This window comes from Cygnus atratus, chromosome 1 (genome assembly GCF_013377495.2).
Source record: "Cygnus atratus isolate AKBS03 ecotype Queensland, Australia chromosome 1, CAtr_DNAZoo_HiC_assembly, whole genome shotgun sequence".
Classification (NCBI taxonomy): Eukaryota; Metazoa; Chordata; class Aves; order Anseriformes; family Anatidae; genus Cygnus; species Cygnus atratus.
The window spans coordinates 13,491,926-13,518,200 of record NC_066362.1 but is presented as its reverse complement, the minus strand read 5'-3'; the positions used below and the strand labels follow the sequence as shown (position 1 = coordinate 13,518,200).

At 39.7% G+C, this 26,275-nt stretch overlaps 1 protein-coding gene across 1 annotated transcript in view; it reads left to right on the top strand.

Moving 5' to 3' along the window:
* The window catches only part of RELN (reelin), a 296,816-nt gene that overhangs the window by 144,695 nt on the left and 125,846 nt on the right, over positions 1 to 26,275 (top strand). The window contains exons 9-10 of the mRNA XM_035549571.1: positions 15,247 to 15,343; positions 19,682 to 19,922. Coding sequence (XP_035405464.1) covers positions 15,247 to 15,343; positions 19,682 to 19,922 — 338 coding nt within the window. The remainder of the gene's footprint in view (positions 1 to 15,246; positions 15,344 to 19,681; positions 19,923 to 26,275) is intronic.

Here is a 26,275-nt window from a genome sequence, read left to right as displayed (position 1 = left end):
CTCCCCCAAAGGGTAAAATTAGACTTTAAATTTCACTAGTAGCCTTTGGTCCTATCATCTGGGGAAGGTCAAATAAAAAAAAGGTCAAGAACCATCTGAGCAAGAAATACCCTATATGACAGGACTATGTGGTAACAATACCCTAACCTGTACCAGTAGGAACAAGTAAAATCCCCCACATGGTAAAGCAGGAGAGGGATATATGCACATCTGAGTAAATCAATTTTCAGCCTGAAGTTCAAAATGTATCATATTTCCCTGTGTGTCTATGTTAGGCTTGAAATATAGCACAGATTTGCCAGGGGACTGCTGCTGTGCTCAGCAGTACTTGGCTTTACAATCATAAATCTGAACGAGGTATTTGACAGTTTCCAGTTTATTCCCAAATGTCCAGTTTAATCATAACCTTATTTAGAGATTCATCCAGGAGAATTACCTTTTTTTAAAGAATGCTCAACACTTTCTATCTACCACTGAATAGCTTAAGCTGCAATCTTTTGGGGTCACCTTTATATTAAATTTCTCACCTAGCTTTGGTGACATTAAAGTGCATATCCTTTCATTTCTCTCATCACTAATTATCAGATGGAATTTTGTATTTGCAGCTATATAAGCAGGTGAAGACTGGGAAATGAAGCAAAAAAAAAAAAATGGCCTTGATTTCATCATGACTCCCAGATCCTTTTAAACTGTATGGTAAGAAAGGATAAGACCCTAGTGAATTTTTCATTAGTTGGTATTCTGTCTAGTTTTCTTAATGTGCCATGTATTTGGTAGTCTAGACCTTTGAAGGGCAACAGGGGCCAAAAAGAGCACAGAGGATGAAGGCTTAATTAGGATTAAAATGTAATTAGTAAGACTTATTCAGCACACAGGACAACATTAAACTGCAGTAGCCTTTCCGAGTGAGAATAACTTGTCTGCCATGCAGCATTCATTCTGAGCCTCTTCGAGCCAGTGGCCTTGCCTGCTGGTGCAGGGGTGAGGTGATGCTTACAGTCATGCACTGTCTGCCCAGTTGTTCAGAAAATTTCAATTGCTTCAGATATCTTAAATCATCCATGACTACATTTCTGCGAGACCAACCACTCATATGTGAAAGACAAAGTCTAACAGTTTGCTTAGTGCTCAATGGAATTGTTAAATGAGATATTTAAGGCATGGACTTTGGACTCTTTCAGGCCAGAACCTCTAATTCAGCAGTTTGGGATTGCAGGATATTGCACAGAAGCCTCTGGTCTCAGCTGCCATACAATGTTAGCCTGGTTCATTAGCTGAAATATTCTCTATTTCTCATTGCAAAACTCAGACTTTTCCCTTTAGCCACATAGAATTGCGGAATATCCTGAGTTGGAAGGGACCCACAAGGATCATTGAGTCCAACTCTTGGCTCACCCAGGACCATCCAAAACTCAGACCATGTGTCTGAGAGCGTTGTCCACATGCTCCTTGAACTCCGGCAGCTCAGTGCTGTGCCCACTGCCATGGGCAGCCTGTTCCAGTGCCCGACCACCCTCTGGGTGCAGAACCTTTCCCTAACACCCAGCCTGACCTCCCCTGTCCCAGCTCCATGCCATTCCCTCGGGTCCTGTCGCTGTCCCCAGAGAGCATAGCTCAGCGCCTGCCCCTCCGCTCCCCTTGTGAGGGAGCTGCAGGCCGCCATGAGGCCTCCCCTCAGCCTGCTCTGCCCTGGGCAGAACAAACCAAGGGACTTCAGCCGCTCCTCTTATATATTCTCCTCTAGACCCTCCACCATCTTTGTAGCCCTCCTTTGGACACTCTCTAATAGTTTTATGTGCTTTTTATATTGTGGTGCCTAAAACTGTACACAGTACTCAAGGTGTGGCCATGCCAGCCCAGAGTAGAGCGGGATAATCTCTTCCGTTGACTGACTAGTAATGCCGTGCTTGATACACCCCAGGGCACAGTTTGCCCTTTTGGCTGCCAGGGCACACTGCTGGCTCATATTCAACTCGTCATTGACCAAAACGCCAGATCTCTTTCCACGGGGCTGCTCTCCAGCCTCTCGTCCCCCAGTCTGTACGTACAACCAGGGCTCCCCCCTCCCAGGTGCACAATCTGGCGCTTGCTCCTGTTAAACCTCATATTATTGGTCATTGCCCAGCTCTCTAATTTGTCAAGATCTCTCTGCAAGACCTCTCTACCCCCGACAGAGTCAACAGCTCCTCCCAATTTAGTATCATCTGCAGACTTACTCAATACAACTCTAGTCTTACATCCAAGTCATTTATGAAAACATCAGAGAACTGGCCCTAAAATGGTGCCATGGGGAACCCAACTAATGACTGGCTGCCAGCCTGATGTAACCCCATTTACCATAACACTTTGAGCAAGACCCATTAGCCAACTGTTCACACATCGTATTATGTATTTATCTATCTGTATGCTTGACATTTTGTCCAGAAGGATACTGTGAGTAACCGTATCAAAAGCTTCTCCAGGGATGCTTTCAACTCTTCCTGGGATGAATATGCATTGTCATTCGCATAGGCCAGTATGATGGAAGGTGACTGACAGTGATGAGCGATTAATGACTGAGCTAAACATGGGAAGAAAGAGACTCATGGAGTCCCATAAGAAGAGAAAAGGCTTTAGGGGATCAATGCCAAGGTGTGAGGTGTGCAAATGGAACTGCTTGTTCCTTGAGTGTCCTCTTCAAACATAAACTGCCATAGCTGTGGGGTACGTAGGCTGTCTGTGTGGGTGTTCAGCACTGGCAGGCTATTTCCAGTCCTTCTTCCTCCACAGCACATCTGAGTCTAACACAAAGCTGAATCCAAAGGTGCTGTGGTGAGCACCAACACACAGACTATCCTTCTGGGCTTGCACTCCTCGGAGCTATGTGTATCTCAATGTGAAAACTGTTAATGCAAGATGTTAAATTACCATGAAAAACTTTGTTTCATGGCTCTTTCTTTATCCTTTAGTATTGATAGGTTATTTTTGGCTATTGAACAATTTTGGAAAATGGGAATAACTTGATAAGGAAAGCTCCTACTCTTCAGCTTTTTTCAGGAAAACTCTTGAACACTCCTCTGCAAGCAGGGTGAATTTGACACTGTCATGTACCGGATAAATACAATGTGTTCGTAAGGAGGGATGCTATTTTAAAATTCTTTTTTCTTCAACTTTTCTGATATATCACAGAGATATCTGTGATATATCTCTGTCATTACTAGAGCACATTAATAATTGTTCCCCCTATTAAAAAAATAAAAATAAACAAAAACCCTATTATTTTATATCAAAAAAAAAGTGATTGGGTTTTCTTTTAGTTAAAAAATACCTTCTGGGATCAGATACATCTTCATATTTCAAACATTTGGCATTTCAGCTCCATTTTTTAAAGAACAAGCTAACAGTTGTGCAAAGAGCTAGTCAAAGGTCAAAAATTTTTTTTTGCTTTCTTTGGAGAAAAAGCTTGGGCTTGGAATCCCTCTTCCACAAAAGCACCTCTACCATCATGATAAAGAACTTTTAGGAAGATTGGGTTCCCAAATCTACTTTGGGTCAATCATTAATCCTTACCTTTAGTCACCCTTAATACTGCCTTACTAGGCAAATATGTGACTTGCATTATTTTCCTTTGATCCTATCATAAAACACCTTTCCCTAGCTGATTTTAGTTGAGTTATGGTCCTTTCATATGTGTACCAATCATTTTGGTTTAAAACAAAAGAGAATTTTAAATGAAATGCAAAATGTGCCAAGCAATATGGCACTAAATCAAAAAATAATCTGCATGAACCCCTAAGAATGAAACCTCTCATCACCTCACTGTTATCACTTCTGTGCACTATTTTCTGATATACAGAAACAGCCCATTTTGACAAAAATTATTTGCATTCTTATTCATTGGGATCTTGTGATGGAATTACTACTTTTATATAAGCATCATTTATTTTTCCTACAACAGATTGCAGTGAAATTAAGAGACAGCCAATGTAAAACAGTATGTAAAATCTAGTTTAGAAATCAGGTAATGTAAGGTAAAGTTATTAATGCAGTCTTCTGAAATGCCTTTCTGTTAGTTTAGTGGTGGCCATGCTAGAATTCCTGGCATGGAGAAAAGGACATGCCGGTCTGGGACAACTGCATGTTAGCCTAAGACTTCCCACTCTTTATGCCTCAGATTTAAAATGACAAGACCACAGCACTCTTGAAAAAGTTGCAGTCTATGTTCAATGTGACAAATGAAACACAGAACCATAGAATCATTCAGGTTGGATCTTACAAGAAACTCAGGAAAATTCTTCACCCAGGAAAATTCTGCCTGTAATCAATAAAATAATAAAACCCTTTCTCTGAAGTTCTGTCAGGCACTGAGAGTACTACTGAGCTGGCTAGAAGGTGCTGTTATCTGAGTATTATTTGCTGGTAACATGAAAGTCTTGAAGATGAAGAAAGCATGAGCAAAGGTGGTCTTCAGAGACAGGACAACAAACAGTGCCGACGCTAGAATTTCCTTAGGTATTTTTTCTGGATAAATCATGTGTTTACTCCCTGCTATAGCCAGAAAAAAAGAAAAAAAAATCTTGAATATGAAGCAAAACATGCATCTTACCCATAGAGTAAGAAGATGGGACCTTACTCATAGAGTAAGAATGGCCCCTTTCTTCTTCTGCTCCTGGGGTAGCTTCTTTCACATCGTTTGGTCACTTCTCTGGCGTTTGTTGCTGTTGCTCCTTCCATTGTTCCAACTTATTTTGTCTAAATGTCCATCAGATGGCCAAGTTTATTGATGACTTACCTTACAATAGTTAATAGGAATAAAACCTACAGTGTTTTGTAGGGATAAAACGGGCATCTTATAACCACTACAGTACCTGCAACTTATCAATCTCTCTTAATCTTTTTCTGATGGAACACTAGTGCGAGGATATGTGTATCTGTTTTTTGCCATATGCTTAAAATATTATAGAAGAAAGGTTTTTATTTGTGTTCAGGACTTTTTGGTAAGGATGCAACCCCAACAATTCAGGGTGCAAATACATTACTCAGTGATTTTTCAGTGGTATCCTCGTTCTCCCTATTTTCTGTTTATTTGTTTCCCCATAGGAAATAAAGTATTAAGCTTTCTGCTGTCACATGCATAAATATTTCATTGACAAACTCATCATTTAATCACTGAAATAAGCAACAAAGCTAATAATTTCTTCAGTCTTGCTCAGCATACTTTTCACTCTTGCAACTTGATTTTCTGGTTGAGCGGTCACCACTGTCTTCACTTCAAAATTCTTGAGCTTTATAAATCCATCAGATCAGCAGCAGCACTTAAATGAAGAGAAATCGTCTAGCCTGTGTTGACCTTTATGTTTGTAGTATAATTTTGTTAAGAGGAAAGGCGCACGTGTAATGCACATATCAAGAACTTCTATGTGGCACAGTGTATTTACAGCCGATTTTTATTGCTTGAGGATTTCACAGTCCTTTGCAAGTGTAATGGAGAAAACAATTTAAAATATGCTTTTGATTAGCATATGAGTAAGGGTCATTGATTTGGATGCAGATCTTTGACATAATGGTTCCAAAAGGGTTTTCGTGTTATGCCCTGCCTCACCTCAGGCAGCAGGTTAGTGAGTCATTAACCCAGCAGTCCCTATTACTCTTTCTGAACCACCGAGGTCACTGGGGTCAACACCAGAGCTGTTTTACTCTGTGAATCCAAGTGCTAAGGATCTCAGTGGTGTGTGTTGAAGACAAAGCACAGAGAGTTTTTTTTTATCACTTTTAGTAAAAAAAATACAACTTTTTCAGGTTTAAATTTCTTCCTTCATTTTTGTAGTTGGCAGTTTGACTTTGTTATCAGTGTGAGTCCTAGAGAATTGAGTTATAAAATGTAATTGATTGTGTAGATAAAAGAAATACTCCTTTTTTTCTTTCTCTGAAACATATTCAAACTACACAAATTTTATAATTACTATTATTATTTTTTTTAAACAGAATCTCTGAATGTGCCCTTTGGATTAGTCCTTACTGCCAAGCTTTATGCTTCAGAAAACACATTTGCTTCCCTATTAACCTTAGCAAACAGAAGACCACAGTGGACAAAAATTACCTTACAGAAATAATCTATAGACATAAATACAGCAGCTGATTCACTTGACCCCCATGTATGTCTGTGGAGGAAATAGCAGCCTCTCCAGGTGCTCACCTGGAGTAGCATCTGGAGGGCTCTGCAGGGCATCTGCAAGGCAAGGTGATTCCTTCTCCTCCTCTCTAGAAACATCCCTATGCTGCTTGGCTCAGCAGCATGAACAACAATGAATGCATTTGGCCCCATGTTACAGTCTAAAGGCAATTGTAATTTATATTTTTACCATGTTTTAATTTATTTCTGGTGGCAGCTGTTATGTTGACAGTACTGCTGTTACATTGTCTTTATCTCCTGCTTGGATTCAGACCATTCGATAGGAATGTGCCTTAGCTTTGGCTGGGAGGAACCACTGCTGACCATTTTCTCATAATTTCTCTTCTTTTGTTTTTTTCATTAGTTTTATAATTAGCAGAGGCTATCCAATGACTGACAAATGCTGTGATAGCCATTTTATGAGGTAGCACTGGACTTGCCGTCAGCTGAGCTGGGCAGAGATGAGCAAGTCCCTTCAGAATTGCTATGAAAATCCACTCGTGTCTCTAGAGAAATACAAAAGTGAAAAATAAGTTTCTTCTGAGGACAGCAAGGAAGAGTATTTGATCTTTTAAATCTCTCACTGTCTTGTGGCTGAACACAAAAATAGTCATGGCAGAAACTGTGGACCTAAATGTTTTGGGCACGCTGAGCCACCTCCTTCATTTTAATCACTTGCATGGATGATTTCCTTCAGCACCCAGATTTCTTCTGCTCCGATGCCTTCCAGAAAGCACCAGATTTGTGTGCTTGGTACATTCATAAGGTCATGTTAACTGTGGTATGAACAGGTGAGGAGAATTCCCAAAGCACAGAGTGGCTGGAGGGAGATGGCTGCTACTGTCTGCAGGACAGATGGATTATCTTGTGTTAAGAAAATGTGGGGCACTCCTGGGCTACTTTGTAGTTTTAAAAGGATTCCATTGCTGGGAAGCCGGCTAATAAAATAAATAAATAAATAAATAAATGTTAGGACTCTGCATAAACCGAGTTTAAATAGTGCATAAAACAGCTTTTAAGCTAGGTAAATTAAAACACTAAGGCCTGTAAGAAATCAAGATTGTGAAATGATGTTTGATCGTTGCTACATTTGGATTCAGTCCCCTCTAAGCAGCAAGAACACAGAGTATATCTGAACGCCCAGGTTGTTTTGTCCTGATTTGTTTCCTATACATTGGGGAAGAACTGGAAAATTTGATATAATTAAATGCAAAAATTGGTGTAATTTGACATATTGAATTTCTTCTGCTTGCTTCATTTCTCATCTTCCACCTGATAAAACAATATTAAGATTTTTTATTTACCTCCCAAATTGTCATTTTCTATTGCCTGGCATGAAACCCACTAGTTTTCTTTCACTTTCCTGGCAGAGAAGCCCTTTGTGTAGATACATAGGTTATAAATTGCACCTAATGTGAAAGAGTAAGACAGGTAAGTAACATCATCCAGCACACTTCACATAGCATGAGTGGAGATGTTAGGTGGTGGTTATTGATTTTGCTGAGTTATACAAGAGGGGCTGCCTAGATAATGCCTAGGTTGAAACCAGGGCTTAAAGTTAATGCGATATTTGAAAGACATTTTAATAGCCTTTTGGCAAAATGATTTGTGCTGTTTTGGCCAGTCCAAGGTTGCAATGAAATACCGTTTTTATTACTTCAGTACCAGGGTTTCTCTTCCACTGTTATGAATTAAACTGTGAGCGCTACAGATTTACTGTGCAGAGAAAAGCAGCAAAGATAAAGCGAGCCGAGTCCCTGGGTTCTGACCCAGGGCAGGTGGCAGAGCCACCTCCGCATGGTCGAATGCGAGCCATTACTGAATTGGTTGGTGAAAATAATAAATACCGGATTACAGACTGACTTTCATCTTAATCCGGCTCATATCTTTGTATTAGGATAACACTGTTGTATGATTAAAATTGTCCATTTCTGAATTAACTCAAACAACAAAGCATCTGTAGTTCCTAGGGGAGGGAAGGGGGGATAGAAGGCCCCAGCTCAGCAAAATGCTCCTGTATTTTTTTCTCCAGTGGGGAAGGGAGGGGGTTTTCCATGACAGCAAAAGCAGACAAAAATAGAGAAAACCCATCAGGCACTGAAAAAAATAAGAAAAAGCCTTTCACCCAACCAATTATTACCTACCTACATATAAAGTTAACAGGCAATCTGTTTTATAGGGTTTCAGAAAAGAGAGACACCTTAATTCAGGACTTGGCTTGAAAAAAGAAAAATTTCCCAGATTTTCTTGGTGACGGGGAAATTCATTAAAGCAGGCAAGGAAACTACTTTCAAGTCTTTATATTTGAGCAACCATCTTTTTACACAGCAGTTCTGGGACCAATGCATGCTTTCTGTATGCCTCCCTGGTACATGCTAGCTGTTGGGATCTGAATAAAACACTATTTTCCTTGCAGCCGTGCTTTCATACCCTTATGGTGTTAAAGGTCTTGATTACTGACCTTCACAGCTGACCCAGGCTGCTAATCAGAGCTAAGCAATAGGTCTCTGTCTACTTATTGATACAAGTTAGTGTACCAATTAATAACTACTTTAAGTTTAAAGTGGTATAATTTAAATTTTACCCAGCTTCATTGAAAGGTCATCCTCTCAGAGGACCTCTGCCTGATCCGACATTAAGCATTTAGTGGCAATAATATTGAAGCATACAATACGGGTGTACAAGTAGAAAATGCTTACTTAGCATAGGGCTTACTACTTAGTCAGACATTCAAGAACCACTGAAAGAGTCTTTCTGGGGAGTTAATGATATTATTATTTCCGTAGCTGTAATTAATGGGTGTCTATTACATCCAAGTGTTAACAAGTTTACTCACTTTGCCTTCAGCAAGGTACTCTATACACTATTGGTGCACTTACGAATGCAGTTAAATTTAGAAGCATCATTTAATTATTTATTCAGCAACAGACACATTATCCAAGAACATACCTGCTGGCTGTATTTCAGAAAGATATGCTATAAATAGCTGAGCATCTTTACATCAGAATCAACTGGAAACTGGCATAAGGGAAATACAGCTTTCTGCCTGGCTTATTTTTCTCTCCTTAATGTTCTCAGTGCAAAAAGAAATATGATCTGTGATCTGTCTTGTTCATTAGAAGAGAACAAGATTTGTGTGAGCACAGGAAGCACATCATATCACTGAATATAAATAGACTGAAAGGAAGTTGGGCCAGATAAGTGTTTTCTCAGACTTTTCTTACTTAATAGCTGGATTACTTCTTAGAAAGTAGGTTTGCTGTTACTGAGAACCTTCACAGGACATGGGTGAGAAGGGAAGATGGGAGGTCTGCTGCACCAACCAGGGATATCTTCTGGGTGGGGTCTGCTTGCTCAGGGCCCCATCCAATAGGGCTTTGACCTCTGATTAATTTTAGGACTTCAGTTCTGAAGTCCATTTGATTAATTTTTATCAAATGTATTTACTAACTATTCTACTCTTACATAGTTTTATGATGGAGGCTTCTAGCATGTTTGTCAACCTTTAATTTGGATGTAACTACCAGCATTTCCAAAGTAGAACAGTCTAAAGCTGTCAGGGGAACAAAAGTTAGCTGTTCTCCAGAAACTGCTGGAAATGAATAGTTGAGACTTCGCATCACAAAATTCATAATTCACACTAAAGTCAGAGTAGCTCTGGTTTTCACCAAAGGCAAATACCATTAACATTGTTGTTTCCTAGTGTCAGGTGTTTATTCCAAGCTGTTTGTCAGAACACACACAGGGGCACAGACAGTCAAAATCTTCTTGTAAGGGAGAAACAAATAGCAATAAAATATTTATTTCCCTGAAAAAGTAGGATAAAATTACAACATAGAACACAGTTCTTGCAGTTTTTTATTTTAAGATTTTTTACACTTAAAATATTTATTTGTATTCCAACTTTGATCTATAAACAAAGACACTAAAAAAAAAATGGCTAAAGATCTAAAATTTGACAATTAAAAATCACACTTGAAATCAAGTTCAAAATTGTGGCTTCAAGGAAAAGTAAAAATATTCCTGTGACTTTCTCTTGATTAAATTTTCAGAGGGAGTATTACATGAATAGTGAGTTGCATGTTTTCATACCAGTGCTTCTAGTATTCCCAGCCCAAAATATTCCATCTTTTAACGTGGTTAAAATCATTTGGCTCTTTACTAGAAGACAACATAAACATATACTTTTTTTCTTTAAGTAGTATCCGTGGAGCATTCGTTATACCAGACTGTATGGTTCATTAATTTGGAAAAAAAAATATTAGTATGCCAACCAAATTTGACCACTAGTAATTTATACTATTCTCTCTGGCTTAATTCAAGTGATATCAGCAAATCATAATCCTTAGCAAACACTAATCATTATTCATTACATTAACAAAATGAACAAAAGTAATCTTCCAATATTAGATAAACAGGATTCTTCTGAGCTCCCTTTCAGGCCACTGTTAGGACACAATCAAACCCTTCTACAAATTTTCATGTGAGTTTTTCTTGCACAGTTACACACTAGGCTTATTCTCCTTAGAGCCAGCATTAGATATCTCATCTGCTTATCCACTGAAGCACTTGCAGGAGCTATCAGGAGGTTGTCAAGAGGCGAAGGGCGTTACAGTCTATAAGGAGAAAAATATTGCTTCCCTTGCAGATGGCACCCAGTTTTATCTCAGCAAAACACCAGCTTCTAATCAGTGTTGTTAACAAATCTTAGAGACCAACAGCCACATGACTCGGATTTCTGCAGATCTGGCACAGTTGGAGGCAAAGCTGTAGTGAGTCTTGCATTAATTTTGCCTCCATTGCCAGCCCAGATACAAATACATCAATACCTGCTTACAATTACCTGTTATGAAGTGCCTTCACAATATTTCTCCTTAAATACTCTTAGTACTTCTACATACGCAATGTTTTAAAACATAAGGTGAATAAAATATTCACTAATAACGGCATTGAAAGAAACCAAAACAAGCTTAATGAGTCTTCTAGAAAAAAAGCAAAAAGACATGACCATCTCATTAGGACATAAGCATTCAGTGTTCATTACATCTTGCTATGTGTTACAAATCCTCCAGAACAAGTAGCAAAACAGTTAAGAAGCATAGTTTTCCTTCCCTTTTCTATTGTTTGCTCTCTGGTTTAGGCAGAATTAGTAAAGCAGCAGGAAGGAGCTACTCAGTGTTCACAGACGCTGCCAGTCAAAACCATCCTCTATCAGAGTTTTTGTCTGGATTCAACTTTGAGCAAATTTTATTTTATTCAGCTTTGCCTTGGGGCAAAATCCAAGCATGTGAAGTGCAGACCAAATAAATTAGTGCTTAGAATAGAATTAGAATATTCAATATATGAAAATAGCTGGGTTTTATAACAGAAGCTGTTTTACTATTCATAGTTTTCCATAGCACACAAAAAATTATTTTCTGAGTTTCAAATATATCATTAGAAAAAATATCCATGAAGGTTGTCTCTACTTGAGCGTTTTTTCAAAAGTTTTAGAAATCTGTGAACTTCAGCTAGAAGCCTATGAAAAAGAGTAAAAACATTTCAAAGGAAGAATTTGCAAAAATTCTGTAAAGGAAGAATTTATCTTATTTCTTGAAACCCAAGGAAATTCTTGCCTATACATATTGAATAATTTGCAAATACACACACCTTAATTTTGAAAGCATATCGGTAGCTTTTAGAAAGTTGAACTAACTGACAATAACCATATCAGGGCATCAGATTTTCTGTGATGTATTTGGTTTAAGAAAGAAACAGCATTGTGCTCTAATGCAGTAATTTACTAGTATAGAATTCTTAATGGCAATCATTCTATATGTTTTCTTACCAGTTTTCATGGCTAATTCAAAACCTGGGCATTCTTGGCTTAAAACAACCATATTCTAGGCTCATTCAAAAGGTTTTATGTCATCTTGTACAATTTTTTCTTTGGAAGATGGGCAGGTATGAAGATTTACAGTGTGACATCCAACCCACATGGCTCTGCTTAGAGCTGGCACAACATTTATTACCATCTCTAGAAGCAGTGTGAAGGACACCTCTCCTGGGGGAATTCTGCTCTGTTACTACTTGAATTTTGATCACTTATTTGCTCACAAAGTCAGAGGATGTCTTTGTTAGTCAAGGCAGAGGCAAACATCCAAACTTGCAGATTTCCACAAAATATTTTAAATAATTCTAGTTTCAGATTACTGAAATAACAGTAATATGGAGTAATAGGAATAGCATTAAGTAATAACAGTATTGAAAGTAATATTGAGAATATTGATATATTGAAAATTATATTGGAAGACACTGGCTTTCGATAACATCTCAATAAATCTAGTTCTGGAGAACAGTTTTGTGTTCACCTTTCTCCCTTTCCTTGGGAAGAAACTATTGATATAAGCTAGGAAGAACATTGGTTTTGCAAAAGAAGCAAGCACCAGATCCTTGTACTTCTCATATATTAAAAAAAAAAAAAAAAAAAAAAAAAAGGAGTTTAAACACTGATAAGAACACATTTGTCATCACAGTCAGTAACTGCTGCTTACTTTGACCTTGATGACATTTGCAAACTAATTTTACTCTTAATAAAACTGGTCCTGATTATTAAAATAATAGTAAAACTAGCACTTGTCTCCCCTCTTTTCTTTGTCCCCACTGCTCTCTTTCCAATAACACAAGAGAAACACCGCATCTGCCTTGCAAAGCCCTTTTTCACTGGTTCTTTTTCTTACAAGCGATGACTTTTATCTTTGTTGCCTAGTCTGAGGGAGATTTAAGAGATGACATCCTTCATATATTGTACTGACTGGAAATGCTTGTTTCTTGTTGTCTTTATGGTATAGTCAGCAAATGTGGCCTTCTCCACTTTTTTGGCAGGACAGTGTGACTTGGCTTTGTTTAAGAGTACCATACCAAGAGTTGATTGCAACAATAACTGAAATGGCACATTATTAACAGGTTATTTTTCCTGTTTATGCTCCTTTAGTTTTTGTATGACAGAAAAGTCAGTATGTTGCTGCTTTGCCTCACAGCCTCTTGTCAGCCAAAGTGGTTAGACCAGCTGAAGTTCATTGGTTTTGAACCAAATTCCCCTGTAATAAAATAAATGAGTGTGATTAAAGTTTGGAACTCCTAAAAGCCACAAGTAGGAGCTGACAGCAGATGCCACTCAGCGAAGTAGACCATCTCAGCAGATGGGCAAATATGAAATACAAAGGCTTTTTCTGACATCATTTGGTTTTAATATGAGAGAAATAAAGTACCTTGTCAGTAAATTATACCCAGAGACTTGCTTTGTAGTCATTTTGGGTACATGTTTGGTAATTCAAAGTCCTGCTGCTTTTGCAATATTAATTATTCTGTGCCTCGTTACAGCAGAGTACATATCAGAGCAGCTGAATGTACTGCCACACAGCTGTAGTGAGTAGATTCGGAAGGATCTGCTTCTATATTTACAGTTTAACACAAGTAAAAGATACAAGAAATTAACTTTGTGGGTCATTTCCAGGATGCTAGTTGGTGCATCAGGCAAAATTACAGATATAGGATTTCATCCCATCTTTTGGGCGTTTTCCCCTCTGTTTGTGGTGTGTTCTGCAGAGTAGAAAAAACAGTTGTGCAGCTGCTGTCGAGCTGAGAGCTGTGAATGGGAGCTGCCTCGGGGGAGCAGGGGCTGCAAGCAGTGTACATCATGACATATGTTCCTATTCAAATGTGTAGGCTGGTCCCTTGTACAAGCGGTCAACGCCTTTTTAATCAGGCCATTTATTTCATTACGGCAATAAGTAGCCCAAGCTGCAAAATTTTATGTTCAGCAATTTCCACATTTGTATATATAAATGTGTGTATGTTTCTATTTTATATAATTTATATTTAAAGCTTTATAAAATATATTATACATTATATTTTTTATGTGTATTTATATACCCTTATAAACATGATTTTCATTGCAACTGAACATATCTGAAGCACATAGAAGCATAACATGCTACTCATACCACACATAATACATACACCTACTATAAGCAAAGCTGTGGTACTCACTCAGCAGTATCCTGATGCAATCAGAGGTGCTGTTTAATTGAGAGCAGCTTCTCTTAAATATGGAAAGTAGCTGCTGTCTGCTGACCTTTGAGTCTCACATTTCAACCTGTCTGTGAAGTAGAAATGTTGATCTTTGGAACACACATTTGGATTTACCTGTTTCATTGGGTGTTAAATTTTCTGAGAGGGATGAATTACTTGATGTTTGAGAACAAAAATAGTATTTTTAGTGTATTTAATTATCACTCAATTTGTCTATCACGTTTGGTAGGTCAAATTTTTCAATCCCAGTTTTTATTATTTTGACTGTCCCCTTTATTAATTGTTAAGCTTATGCTTTGTGACAATACCCAGAGGCACCCTTTTACAAATCAAAAGTAAATATATTACCCTACCTTGCAGGGGTGCCATAAGGCTTAATTAGTTCATTTTTGTAAAGTGTTCTGAGATTCCCAGATCAACATCCAATGTTTATTATTAATTATAGGCTCTAGTGAGTATATGGGATGATATCTTCATTTAATTCTCTTTGGGCATCCTTAAAGTAACTAATTTTGTAACATCTTTTTTCTTTTAAATTCCTAGAGCACATTCGGTTCAAGTAATCCTGTATATATTTTCCTATCATTTACTGTATTTATTTTTCTGTTTATTTCTTTTTCCTATGTACTAATGTGAAAACAGTCTTTTACTGTTTTCCCTATAAATACTGCTCTGTGGATTATACTCTAATAACAAGGTTTTGTTTAAACATTATATGGTGTCTTTTTTCCCTGCAGTAGGGGGTGTTAAGCAATTTATTTGGCTTCCCTTGGGAAATTTGCAGAGATTACATGGCACTGCTGTGATTTATCATTTCTACTTTATTTCTGACTCATAAAGCATGCATTATTTCGTGTTTACCTGCAGCAACAGATCCCAGGAAATTTCATCATCAATCAAAGCACTTTAAAATTACGGAGAAGCGATGATGTGACAAAGGCACAGTCAGCAATGGTTGTTATTGGAGGATCATTTATTGCTTCAATGTGTCGTAACACTTCTAATTTCATTGCTTTTCACAGGATCAGGATCATGCCGCTTTAGCTACTCAGATCCCAGCATCACAGTGTCCTACAGTAAGAACAGTTCTGCGGATTGGACTCAGCTGGAAAAAATTAGGTCTGTTACAGCTTTTTAATCATTTTCATGCTTTCTGGCTGAGCAGGTGTTGTTTAAGCCTCAGTCTTTTAAAACTTTTTGATTGCTAGCTTTTCAGTTCTCACTTGTTTAGGCACATTAAAAGCTGAGGGGTGAAATTATGACTACCAACGCTAATTGCAGAACTGCCACTGCTTTTGGCATAGAATCACAGAATCATAGAATGGTTTGGATCATAAGAGACCTTGAAGATCACGCAGTTCCAACCCCTCTGCTAGGGTCAGGGATGCCACCCAAAAAAACAGGTTGCCCAAAGCCCCATCCAGCCTGGCCTTGAAAACCTCCAGGGATGGGGCATCCATAGCTTCTCTGGGCAACCTGTTCTAGTGCCTCACCACCCTCACAGTAAAGAATTTCTTCCAAATGTCTAATCTAAATCTGCCCTCTTTTAGTTTAAAGCCATTCCTCCTTGTCCTATCACTACACCCCCTGACAAAGAGTCCCTCTCCAACTTTCCTGTAGGCCCCCTTTAGGCACTGGAAAGCCACTGAGAAGCCTCCCCAGAGCCTTCTCTTCTCCAGGCTGAACAACCCCAACTCCTTTAGACATTCTTCACAGGAGAGGGGCTCCAGCCTTCTGATCATCTTCATGGCCCTCTTCTGGACTCATTCTAATTCATCCACGTCCTTCTAGTGCTGGGGGCCCCAGGGCTGAACACAGTACCACAGGTGTGGTCTCACGAGAGTAGAGCAGAGGGGGACAATCACCTCCCTCGTCCTGCTGGCCACACTTCTGTTGACGCAGCCCAGGAAATGGCTGGCTTTCGGGGCTGCAAGCACACATTGCCAGGTTATGTTGAGCTTCTCATCAACCAACATCCCCAGGGCCTTCTCCTAAGGGCTGCTCTCAATCCATTCTCCACCCAGCCTGTGTTTGTGCTTGGGATTGCCCCAGCCCAGCTACAGGACCTTGCACTTGGCCTTGTTGAACCTCATGAGGTTCGCACAGGCCCACCTCTCAGGCCTATCCAGGTCCCTCTGGATGCCATCCCTTCCCTCCTGTGTGTCAACTGCACCACACAGCTTGGTGTCATTGGAAAATTAGCTGCAGGTGCACTCAATTTCACTCTCTGTGTCACCACTAAAGATGTTAAATAGCACTGGTCCCAATACCAACCCCTGAGGAACACCACTCATTACTGATTTCCACTTGGCCTTTGAGCCATTGACCACAATTTTAGTGTGACCATGCAGCCACCTGCAGCATGACCTGCTGAATGGTCTATCCATCAAATCCATATCTCTTCCATTTATAGACAAGGATATCATGTGGGACAGTGTCAAATGCTTTGCCCAAATCCAGGTAGATGACATCTGTTTCTTTTCCCCTGTCCATCAACGCTGTAAATCCATGGTAGAAGACCATCAGATACGTCAGGCATGATCTGCCCTTAGTGCCCTTAGCAAATCATAGTTTCATCTACCTCTTATGTGGGAGGTCAGGAAGAGAATTACTTTAAAGTGTAACTCTTAACCAGAAGGTTCAGGCTCTGTTTCATGCTGTGCTGCAGGCGTGTGGGTTTGTGTTCCTGGTCCTCACCAAGGGTCTGCTCCAAACCTCATTTAAGTGAAGTGGATATCAGTGTGTTTTATATCAAGAATGGAAAGAATGTTAAACTGCCAAACCATTTTTAAATCAAAAGTTAATGAACACAGTGACATCTTCAAGAGTGAAATGTAAGTCGATTAAAGCAAAAAAGAAAAATAAAGCACTTTATCATAGTCACAGAGACTTTTCTCAATCGGTGCTCTCCACCAAACACCAGGAAATAAGGCATGTTGTGCTCTCCTCATGATTGCTTTGTTCCAAACCAAAACCTTCACTGCTTTTGCATTTTTGCACCGCTTTTAATCTCAGCAAGAACAATGATTTATAGTGTTGCAGGTTTCTGCTTTGGTAGGATAAAATGTTCCATAAAAATGGTTTATGGTTTGATGTGAACATTTGGCTTCTAACACTCTTATAATAACCAGATCATGGTGAAATATGCTTTGTTTTTTAACAGACTGGTTTACACAAAAGCACAAAGGATTATGAATGAGAAGAATGAGAGTTTTAAAATATTTTCTTGTGGAATGTACACCTTTAAATAGAGAATCAGTACTGGAGATCATTCTGCTTTCTTAGAAACATCTAATACTTTATTAAATAATATTGAGAAAGGTATTTTATGCAGTTACATTTATATATAGTTAAACAAGTACAACTGGGGAAGAAAAAACGCTATTTATATTTAGTGTTCTCATTGTGTCTCAGTCTGCCTTCCTGTGCCACGCAGGTGATTTGCCCATTTTCAGGCCATTGAGACAATTTGCAGGGTAAAGAACTACTAAATTTGTGATGAGAAAGCAAAGCTCTGGCTGCAAGGCAGTGGGTTTCAGTAGCTTATCCTCCTGCTCCTTCTGGGTCTGATTATAATTTCTTTGAAAAAGACACAACTTATAAACAATTAAAGTGAAATAAAGGACAATAATTCTTTTATCTCACAAAAATATAAACTGAGACATGTACCTCTTCACTGCAGCCAGTGTAGTTACCTCAAAGTAACCACACACCCTCTTTCCTCTCACTGATCCAAAATTATACACCTAGTTCATAAGATCAGTTCAGCTACCCTCATAGCTCTGCAACCAGGAAATTCAAGAGCTGTGATGGCACAAGCATAAACCTTTGAAACCCAAAATATGTGAAATTAATGCACAGTTTGATCTGTGTTGTTTTAATTTTGACTGCTGGAACAGGCAGGAGAAAATAGGTCAATAGAGCAATGTCATGCAAAGCAGAGAGGAGGATGAATTATGAAAGGATGCTCATTTCTCCTGTGGTTTGTATGAGTTACAGTATTTATGTGAATGTGCTTCAGTGGCTTTCTCTGCACTGCATGCAGCTCCGGGGAATAGGAGAGCTGGGATGGGGTGTGATGGGAGGGCAGGAAAGGCACTGTGGTCGTGTGCTGGTGTGTTGGCGCGTGTCATGTTAATGCAATTTCAGAGGGAGGGGAAAGATGTCTCTTGGGCAAGGCAGGTGATCGGTGTGAACTGTCCCCAAGGCCCAGGGAGAAGTGAGGACAATGTCTCAGAGCAGCATTGCAGTGGAGGGCAAAAGACATAACATTTCATAAGTGCATGGTGATTTGTTCTGGGTATGAATATGGACCACATACAGTTGCTTTTCAACATCTCGTGCACTCTAATGATTTGTTTGACAAAGAGCAGTCCCTCAGTTTTGTCCTATGTGAGCAAGTTCTTGTTGCCTTTTTTCCCTAGAAGTTCTGGATTACTTCTGAATTAAGGCACACAAATTATTAACCCGCTGAGGCATCACCACCAGGGTAGAGGCAAGGTGGCAGAGCTGACATGATGCAAACCCCAGCTTTGTACCTCCTCACAGCCTGAGGTTCAAATGTAGCTGATTCCCTTGCTGGATGCAAAATAAAATGAAAATAATAATTCTCAGCATCTCTTCCTTGCACACGCAGAGCTCAATCCTTTCATTACCAGTGGCAAAGTAAAGACACATACATAGTGCTCAGGATGACCTTCAGTCTTCACATCTCTGAGGGCAACTTTGGGAAGCAGAGCTCCAGGCCTTAGTCATTGCCAACAATCCAGGTCTGGCTCTCCTCCCCACATTTTCCATTCATGGAGGCAAGAGAAAGGCAGAGGTCAATTATGTTGTTTCTTCTGTATTGTTTTGAAAGCAGCATGCCAAAAGAAAGTCAACCTGTCCCTCCCCACTCACAGAATCAGCCTGTCAGCAGGGGTGTGGGATTGGAAGGACAGGTTGGTCAGAGAAAATTCGCAGCTTTTTCTTCCAGCCATTCTGTTCCATCCCACTTGGTGAGGGATTGTAACACCAGAAGCTGTGAGTTTCTTTTGGTGACAACTCATGTAAAAATCACATCTGGGGAGATCTGTTTTCATAAAAAGCTTCCTTAATATTTCCTTTTGGCCATACCTGCAAAATACCTGACAATGGCCAATCACCTAGGAGACGCTACCAGTATCAAGTATGAATGCTGCCATGCTGTATGCTCCTGCTCTCCAGGCTCTGCACTGATCTGTTCTTCACCATCATAGCTTGAAAGTTCTTTGCAGTGGGGCTGCCTTTGTTTGGGCACTGCCAAACACAGTGGGACTCTGCCTTGGGGCAGATATTTTTCTAATAGTCATAGAAGATCTACCAACATACAAGAGATGTCAGCATAACTGTGTCACACCTGGCAAATGTGTTAAATGAGGGAAAAGCATTCCTGGTTATGTCTTACACTTGGTTTAATTCAATATCATTGTTTTTCAGTGCTCCTTCCAATGTCAGCACGATCATCCACATCTTGTACCTTCCTGAAGATGCTAAAGGGGAAAACATCCATTTTCAGTGGAAACAGGATTATGTTCATGCTGGTGAAGTCTATGAAGCCTGTTGGGCGTTGGACAACATCCTGATCATAAATGCTGCTCACAGAAAAGTTGTATTAGAAGATAATCTTGATCCCGTGGATACTGGCAACTGGCTTTTCTTTCCTGGGGCAACAGTGAAGGTTAGTTTGATTTCTTTTTCTTTTTTTTTCTTTTTTCTTTTTTTTTTTTAATGATTTAATGACATTATTATTGTTGTATGTAGAAGAAGACTGTAAAATATAACCAAACTGAACATAAAAGAATGTTTAGGCCATGCCATCTGTTTGCAGAACTAAGTTCTTTGTTGCTCTGTTTCTGCCTCTTCTGTGTCTTTCTAAAACAATGCAACTTTTCTGACACTAGTACTTTGTAACTACTGTCATGTCAAAAATCATAAAACAGAAAATGGAAAACAGCTTCCTTTTAGCAAAATGGTTCAATGTTTTTGAAACAAATTCAAGTTTCTCAGATATTATGAATCACAGAATGATGGAATGGTTTAGGTTGGAAGAGCCATTAAAGATCACCCAGTTCCAACCCCCTGCCATGTGCAGGGACAACTCCCACCAGACCAGGTTGCCCAAAGCCCCATCCAGCCTGGCCTTGAACACCTCCAGGGATGGGGCATCCATAGCTTCTTTGGGCAACCTTTGCCAGTGCCTCACCACCCTCACAGTAAAGAATTTCTTCCAAATGTCTAATCTAAATCTGCCCTCTTTTAGTTTAAAGCCATTCCTCCTTGTCCTATCACTACACCCCCTGACAAAGAGTCCCTCTCCAGCTTTCCTGCAGGCCCCCTTTAGGTACTGGCAGGCCACTGAGAAGCCCCCCCAGACCCTTCTCTTCTCCAGGCTGAACAGCACCAAATCCTTCAGCCTTTCTTCATAGGAGAGGGGCTCCAGCCCTCTGATCATGCTCATGGCCCTCCTCTGGACTCATTCTAATTCATCCACATTCTTCTTCTGGGGCCCTCTGAAGGCCCCAGAGCTGGACGCAGGGCTCCAGGTGAGGTCTTATGAGAGCAGAGCAGAGGGGCACAATCACCTCCCTCACCCTGCTGCCCACGCTTCTGTTGATGCAGCCCAGGACACGGTTGGCTTTCTGGGCTGCAAGCACACATTGCTGGCTCATGTTGAGCTTCTCATCAACCAACATCCCCAGGGCCTTCTCCTCAGAGCTGCTCTCAATCCATTCTCCACCCAGCCTGTGTTTGTGCTTGGGATTGCTCCAACCCAGGTGCAGGACCTTGCACTTGGCCTTGTTGAACCTCATGAGGTTCGCACAGGCCCACCTCTCAGGCCTGACCAGGTCCCTCTGGATGCCACCCCTTCCCTCCTGAGCGTCAGCCACACCACACAGCTTGTTGTCATCAGCAAACTTGGTGAGGGTGCACTCGATCCCACTGTCCGTGTCACCAAGAAAGATGTTAAACAGATGTTCAAAGAGGTTAAATTCTACCTGTTTGATTAACTTTGTGGTTTTTTGGTACTACTGCTTGCTTCATTTTAAGCCACCGTAAAAAGCTATGCTTTTCCCCCTTTTCTGATGGTGAATATCACCTTTCTTGATCAGGTAGTGCCTGTTCCCTAAAAGTCTCTGTCTCTGTAAGAGCCTGCTCTGACGCGTGATCATACTTCCTTAGGAAAAAAAACCTATGGGGACCTGCAAGATCTCTGTGGAAAAAGTTCCTTCAAATGCAGAGTTATTTTACATGTCAAAATCAGTTGCATTCTTGTTTTTTGTGTTTCCAGCCAGACAGAACTTGAGCCGCGGATGAGTTTCTCTTTTCATCCTATTTTTCATTCAGAAAAAAAAGGTGGTTTTGTTGCCACCATTCATTTATGAAGCTGATAATGGTTCTGACAATCACATAGGAAACAGGTGTCACATACTGAGGGCACTAAGCCATTGGTCATGGCCGCAGCTTTTTCCCACAGATCCTGATATGAATGGCCTCAAGTTAATCTTTTCAGAACTAAATGCTATCACTAATCTACTCATAGTACCTGTATATTGACTTTTTTACTTCAGTGAGACCATTTAGACTACAATGATATTTTTATATGAGATTTTAGAATCAAATAATGTCCTGCATATTTAATGAAGATTCTCTATGATCCTTTGACATTTGTTGTATCATCAGTCTTATCTCTGGATTTCAAAATCCATTCTACCCATGAGAAGGTATGAAAGCAAAGCTAGGATTAATGTGCCGTAGGTGCAATTGTGTCTTCTCAGCAGACCAAGCCCAAGACCATTTGCTCCTTCTGAAACATGCACAAACATCATCTAAATGTTAGCAAGTAAATGTCTTTTTATTGTTTTATTTTGATTTGTTTTGTTTATTTAAACTCAGACAATTCAGTATCAATACAAAGTGTTGCTACTTGAAAGGTGGGGGACTTGAACACTGAGAACAGTTAGATATTCTAGATAGAAATCCCTTTCAAGCTCAAACCTTGTGTGAGATATGAATGAGGATTCACAAACCTGCCATTCCTCTGAGGTTGTCTTCTGTTCTAGAAATAACTGCATCTATCTGTTCCCAGATGACATTTGGCTACGTAGCCAATCGCACCATGTTAAGGCTACGTGCAAGGCTGTGGTGTAGCCAGACTGGGTTAAGGCTGTGTGCGACACAGGGCTCTTATTCTCCTGGGGACCCTGTAGTTATTTCAAACAATTTTAGTGTATCTGAATTGCTACCAGAGCACTCCCATGCTTGGATTTCATTATTAAGTTTTTTGCTGCAGTTTTCCTCAAATTTTCAGGAAAATATTGCCAAATATAATTTCAACAGATTTTGAAATGTGAATTTCATGTCATATCAAAAATAAAAACCATAAATTATGTCAAGATTTACATCAGATTCAGTATAGACCCTGTTGTAGCATTATAGTGCCAATAATAATTTTTGGATTTTTTTTTTTTCGATTCTCAGGATTGGAACATTATATAAAAGTTAGCATATAAAACTTAGCAAGAACTTTTAATGTTTTCTTTCAAATTTTTAGCATAGCTCGAATCTCAGTTCATCACAAACGTGCTATTTCATATAAATAGAAATTTTAGAGAAATGTAGAGAAATTTTGTACATTGTGCTAATGACATTACACCACATTTTAAGTGTAACCCATGATTGCTAGAACCACATCAATCACGTGTGTTGCAAGCAGCATTTCACAGTAGCTAAACGACTTAGCCAGTGCAAGATGATGCAGCAATAGGTGGGATGTCTTCACAGGATTCCCAGTATTGCTAATGCTCTCAAGCTGCAGCAGTTAATAGAAACTGTGAGAAGGTTTTAGGAGATTTCTCTGCCATCGAAGGCATTGGCATTCAAAATGGTTTTGGAGAAACCCTGATAATGCCATAGGGATAGCTTGCATGGAACCTAATTCTAGTTCGCTTTTTCCTGCAAGTCCTTTTGTTTCTCGGGTATATAAGATTTGTTTAATTATCCTGATTTTTGCTCAGAAATTCTGTAAAGTAATTTTAAATTTCTGTTTACATTTTTATTATGGGATCAGCAGATTGCATTACTATACTGTGTTACTATACCTGCTCATCTATGTGTTTTCTAAATAAGTTCCTATACCTATAGTCTTCTGCTATACGTTACTCTATTTCACTCTGATGAGACCTTTCTCTGATATCCAAGCCTGTTTGTGCCATACAAGTTTAAATTCATCTCCTCCTGTCTTCTGTCAATTAGTATTTCAGAAAAATTGTCCTTAAAATCTTTCTTGAAGTTGATGTTAACTTCTTCACTGACTCCCTTCAATGCTTTTCTTTAGGGGTTTCCTTGACAATGTCAACAGTCACATGTCTGGATGTTATTTGTTGTTTAAATCAGTTTTAACTGGTATATGCAAAACTGTGAGGCATCAGTTCCTTTCCAAAATTGTGCCATAAAGATAAGTAATTTCATAGGACCAAGGGAATGAAATATTAAGAAAAACAAAAAGAAACACCAAAAAAAGATTCTTTTTAAATTTCTCCCTTTTATTGGGGTTGTTTTCTGGGGTTATCATCCTCTCTTGCTCACCACCTTTCACCACAGAGAATGGGTGATATTTGCATATTTCTCAGGTGGAAGGGCAGTGGTACCCTGTGGTATATTGTAGCTCATCCAGCTGGCAACCAGAACTGAAAGAAGAGGAAATCATACATACTTATTTCTGACAGAAAAAGGAGTAAAATAGTCTTTCTCTAGGTGTTTACTTCTGGACTATCCCAGCAGGTATTGCTCAGGTGGTGGAGCAATGCGGAGGATGTGTTTCAGCCGGTTCTTTCCCAATAGTTGCCCAGGAGGTGGTTTTGAGAATTGCTTGTTATATCTGGTACATGCTCATGTTGAATGCTTATCAAGTTACAAGGAAAGTATATATATATATATTTTTTTTCTGCAGGAATTTTACTTTGGTAGCACTTGAGATCTACTAAAATAAATAGTGAATGCTGCAATTGTAGGAGCTCTGCTGGTAAAACTACTCAAATTCATAGCTGCTTAGGTTAATAAAGTAAAAAGGCATTGAAATGAAGAAAAATTGATACCATGAAGGCTGTTATGTGTGTCCTGGGTTAGGTTCTGTGACAAATTCAGTCACTGGAGAGGATGGTGCAAGCATTAATAGTAATTACGCACTGATGTGTTCACTTTGGTGGAATCAGACAGTGTCTCCTCAATAAGTGCCTGTAGGAACTTGCTGTGCCCAGCCTGGGAAGTGGTTTCTCCTCCTCTCCCAGTCTGCTTGAGCCTGGACCAAGAATTTTATTGTGTTTCTTGCTGCGCTCTGGAGTGGTTGTTACTCACATGGCTGACTGCAGACGCAGCTGGAACTGGCTACTGAGATAGGAAGCAAGCTGAGAGATAAGCCACTGAATTTGTGTGTTTCAGTTCCAAAGAAGACAGCAAAAGACAAGAAAGATGCTGTTTAGCAAGGCCAAACAACCCTTAGGAGATTAATTGGATCCACTGGAACGTATTTATCTGAGTTGAACTGTGAGGAAGGGTGTTGAACAGGATAAATTCCTGACTGCATTTCAATATTTCCAGTGACAGCTCTGAGTGTGACCATGGCGTTGCAACCAAGCATGGTTAGGATATTACACTGGTGGTTGAGGCTGCTGAAACACATGAAGCAGTGCTGTGCTCTGAGTGTTGTTGAAGGTCTGTGGACCTCAACACTCCATAGCTAATCTGGGGAAAAGATTAAATCTTTTTTTTTTCAGTAATGCTTCTTGAACAGAAGAACAGAAAAGTGGTCTCATCTTTTAGTGGACTCTTCATGTGTCCTGTAGACTTGACCAGAAGTTACTGTTGTCTTTTGAAATCCAGATTCTGCAATTTTATTTTATTTTTTCTGATTGTCCTTGTGTAAGTTTGGATGCACAAGCTCAAAAGCTGAGGTTGAGAAGGGAACCAACCAAGTTCAAGTCTCTGCAGTGTTTCTAGCTACATAAAGAAGTAGCATTGAGACCAAAACATCTGTTTCTGTAATTTTTCCACATCTGAGGAAAAGCATTGTAGATAGCCACAGGCAATACAGTGATGACGTATTTGGTCATGATGTGTTAACTAGTGACACTCACCACTTTTGAGAAGGGTCAAGGTACAGAATTGCTGTCTCAGTCAGTAGCTGCAGCTGCTCTTCAGCTGCCGGCTGTGGGTAGGAGTCCATCTGGTCAGTTTACCACTTCTGGGAGAACAGCAAAAAAGAATGAGGAAAGAAACAGGTGAAAGACAGTGTCATCAGCCTCTGGTATTTCCTGAAATACTGCTTATTTCCACCACACACACAATATTAAAGTACTTCCAATTCTCTCTGAAGGCAAAACAGAAATTGTCTATATGAGTTTCCCATTACTTTTGCTCCTACGTATTCACAGGATGGTAAATGTATGTATAGATAGATTTTTTTAGGACTGATGCAGTAATATCTCACAAGTCCACCTCCCACTTTACAGGGGGTGTAGGGACTAGTGGCAGAGATATCATCTGGTTGTCCAAATAAAGGAAAAAAACGTACCTGTCTGTACCTGTCAAATTCTGTATTTGAACATTTGCCTACCATCTGGCATGTTTGTTTGGTCTGCAGGACTCAGGCACTACACCTGTGGTCATCTGTGCTGCTGAGCTGTGAGCATGCAGCTGGACATAGTGTGGGGTGGGGGTAAGGGAGGGAAGACCTGTGGCAGCCTCACTGAGCAAGTTGGTTTCAGAGCTGGAGAATGGTACCTGATGTGTGTTATTCACTATCATGGACACAAGCAATACATCCTGAAAATATCCCAGCCCCGCTATACTGATAAAGTAAGTCTGTTTTAAAAGATGTGTTGAGGTTTTTAAATTCATCTTTTATTATTATTATTATTTTTTAATGTTCCTCAAGTGGATTTCAAGTGTGTTCTGAGAGAGTCTCCAAGTTATCACGGTCCCTGTTTTGTTAATTTTGAAATAGCTGCGTACCCTCGCTTTTCAATAGATTTG